Source organism: Corvus brachyrhynchos, unplaced genomic scaffold (genome assembly GCF_000691975.1).
Source record: "Corvus brachyrhynchos isolate BGI_N302 unplaced genomic scaffold, ASM69197v1 scaffold69, whole genome shotgun sequence".
In the NCBI taxonomy this organism is placed as follows: Eukaryota; Metazoa; Chordata; class Aves; order Passeriformes; family Corvidae; genus Corvus; species Corvus brachyrhynchos.
The window spans coordinates 422,425-425,376 of NW_008240228.1; the positions used below are offsets into that span (position 1 = coordinate 422,425).

General features: G+C 42.2%; 1 protein-coding gene and 1 long non-coding RNA gene across 10 annotated transcripts in view; one reads left to right on the plus strand and one right to left on the minus strand.

The window, feature by feature from the left end:
- The window catches only part of MACROD2 (MACRO domain containing 2), an 888,200-nt gene that overhangs the window by 33,875 nt on the left and 851,373 nt on the right, over window positions 1-2,952 (minus strand). For 2 of the 8 annotated variants that reach the window (XM_017745240.1, XM_017745242.1), the window contains exon 15: window positions 2,257-2,715. The exons of 1 other annotated variant lie outside the window; for it this stretch is intronic. In XM_017745240.1, the coding sequence (XP_017600729.1) occupies window positions 2,510-2,715 (206 nt within the window). In that variant the 3' untranslated portion in view covers window positions 2,257-2,509. Of the gene's footprint in view, window positions 1-2,255; window positions 2,716-2,952 lie in introns of those variants that run through there. 5 more of the 8 variants (XM_017745238.1, XM_017745236.1, XM_017745241.1 and 2 more) reach the window with 4 other exon arrangements.
- LOC108449348 overlaps window positions 1-2,952 on the plus strand; it is a 32,042-nt gene that overhangs the window by 14,698 nt on the left and 14,392 nt on the right. The gene's annotated exons all lie outside the window — the stretch shown is intronic.

A 2,952-nucleotide genomic window follows, 5' to 3' on the forward strand; every position in this document is an offset into this window, starting at 1 on the left:
TCCTTCCCACGCGGGGGAACACAAACCAGCCAATGGGGAAGGAGGCTGACCAGGGGCAGGGAAACCCCATGCCTCCCCACCAGGGCCCCTCTCCCAGGGCTACATGGCAGGGGGGAGGGCCCCAACAATACCTCACTAGTAGAGCCAGAAATGGGAATGCACAGAAGAGAAAATAGAACAGAGCTGAATCAAAACGTGTATATCTTGATCTGTGTGACAGTATACAGAGTGAGTAAAGACTATGAGAACATAGATTTACTCCTCACCGTAGCACTAGGCAAAACTAGAGAAATAAACAGTGAAGTTGTCTTGGTATGATTTTATGATAATACTGTATTCCCCTATTGTCTGCTTCATGCCTAGAAATGGGTCTGAGGAAAGGAGGGGGGAAGCCAGGTCAATTCCTCAGCAAGGTTTGTGTTCAAGGACACTGCACAGACACTCCCCTGCGTTCTCACCGCTGCAGAGCTGAGGCAGCAGCTTCCTGCTTTTAGCTAGCCTGTTAGCTGAGGCAAGAAATTTTCCTATACCGGGACACTGAAATCCTCCAGTAATTTCTTTGTCTTCTTCTGGAACTGTTCAGCCTAGCTGTGATCTGAGAACCAGATCATCGGACCCCGTGGACTGGCAGGCAGGCTGCAGGTCTGTTGTATCCTGGCCTCAGACCTCGGGAGGGGCAGAGCCAGCTACAGAGGGAAGTCTAAATCCAGCAGCTTTCTCCGCATTGAAGAAGTTTAATATTTTAACAGTTATTAATTTTTTCTCCCTGTGCCATGTGGGCACTTTGTCTGTTAAATACATAGTTTTTTTCACTTTCATCCAAGAAATTCCTTTTGTGTCAGTGGGGGAGGGGTGCTGAAACCTGTCTTCTGGGGAGGAGACGTTCCTTCCAGAGCATTTCCCCCTAAACTTGTCTCAAACTGAGACAGAAGTGAACATGTTCTTGCACTCCCCAAAGAACAAGCCAGATTATCTTTCAATCCTAGGACATATCATGTTTTCTTTTAATTCCTTCCTGTTCTATATTTGAAATAAAAAGACAGCTCTCCAAATCATCCCTTCTCCACTCCCAATGGCTGTGGTTTCCACACAGTTATGACTGGATTCCACTCTATTTTATGAAAATCCTTGGTGAAATGCAGTTTGTCTCCCTACTGCCCTAAGTGTGTGGCCATTTGAGTTTTTGAAATAGCTATAATATAGTGCCATAACCCTGGCAATGCAGTACATCCATCCAAAACCTAAGCAAGTGGGAGCACAGAATTTCCAGTTCCAGAGCCAGCTCAGTTGGATCTGTGTGTATTCCATCATAAACAAAGTTTATTAGAAGAGGTAAGAATCTAAAATTTATCAGTGCTTAACAAAATGAAGACTTCTTTTGTAGAAGATGGCACAAAAATGTAACAAATGTAAATTTGTCTGTGAGGGCTCAAATTGTTTCCTGGTGAAACTGCCTGTACTCCTCTGGTCTGTTGGACCTATTCTAATTTAAGACTGAATTTCTTACTGTGGCACACAGGAACTAAGCTGACTGTTCAAACAGATGCCTCTGTAGATGTACAGTATATGTTAAAGTGGTGCCATATCTCCGGAGGTGCTAAAGCTTATTTCCAGAAATACTGTTGGCTATGATGCCATCTGTAACAGAGTGGTCCTTGGCCAGTGAGCCCTACTTTTTCAATATGTTACAGGAAAATGTTTCTAAGATGTCAGACTCTCTCCCATATTCCTTTCCCTCATTTCTTGGGTGCTATCTGAGATACTTTAAAAGAGATACATGTTTTGTTTGCTTAAGTCACTGCTGTCTCTCTGGAGAGGTGAGCTAAAACCAAAGTCTGGTAGACTTGGACCCCACCATTTGGAATATGGATTCTATTATCTCCACAATTTTCGTATGTGAAAAGAACATTATCAGTATCTTAAAGCTCTTTGAGAGTTGTAGCTTACAAGTAAAAAACATGTAACATCATGTATATATAAACATGTGAGGACTCAGAATGACATCATAGCATCTGCTTTTCACTGGCATTTCATGATTTTATATTTTTTGGCATTCCCACCTGTCTTGGTTTGAAAGACAGGTGTCTGCCTAAGGAAGGACGGAGCCTCCCTTGGAATGGAAGATGCAACCCCCCTTCCCTCCAAATTATTAAAATTTTGAAATCAAGGGGCTTTCAGGCAAAGATATGGGAAATAGGAATAACAGTTCTTTACTAAGAATATATATATAAGTTTTATATATATATATATCTAAAACGAGGCAGGGAAAAAAAACTGATTTAAACTGACAGAGTCAGATACGACCTGACCCTGTTAGTCAGCGTAGCATTAGCAGTCCGATAAGGTGGTGGCTGCTGTCCTCCTGAAGTGAATGGATGTGGTTCTGTTGAAGCAGTGATCCTGTGTAGAAAGATCTGGTCTTCCTCAGAAGGTCCAGTGGTAGGTATGTAGCTCTTGTCCTCTGGAAATCCAGTGGGAAAGGCTGCCTGTGGTCTTCAAAAATCACAGTTTATATCCAGGATGGGATACTTGGTTTCTCCCTCTGGGCGGAGCATCTCACAATGGAATGATGAATCATGAGATAAGGCACTGATGGGCCATTAACAGGACATTGTCTTGAGGGAGGAGGCACAGGGAGCACTGTCCCACCTGGTATTAACAGCTCACGAAGATGGTGATAGAATACATGCTTGTGGGCACATCTTACATTGCAACCTAGGACACCACCATGGAAAATTAAAGTAAAAATGGCACTTCAATATATTCCATTAAAAATTTCCAGTTTCTCCTCCAGCTCCTCAGATGATTTAATTTCTTCCCTTTCTTTTTATTTTCTGTGTATGGTAAAGCATTCTAAAGCTTCTTTTACTTGATTTAATGCTGCATATGATTCAATTCAGTGTTGTAATATGAGTTAATTAAACTAAACAAAGGCAGCATTGTCAACACTTT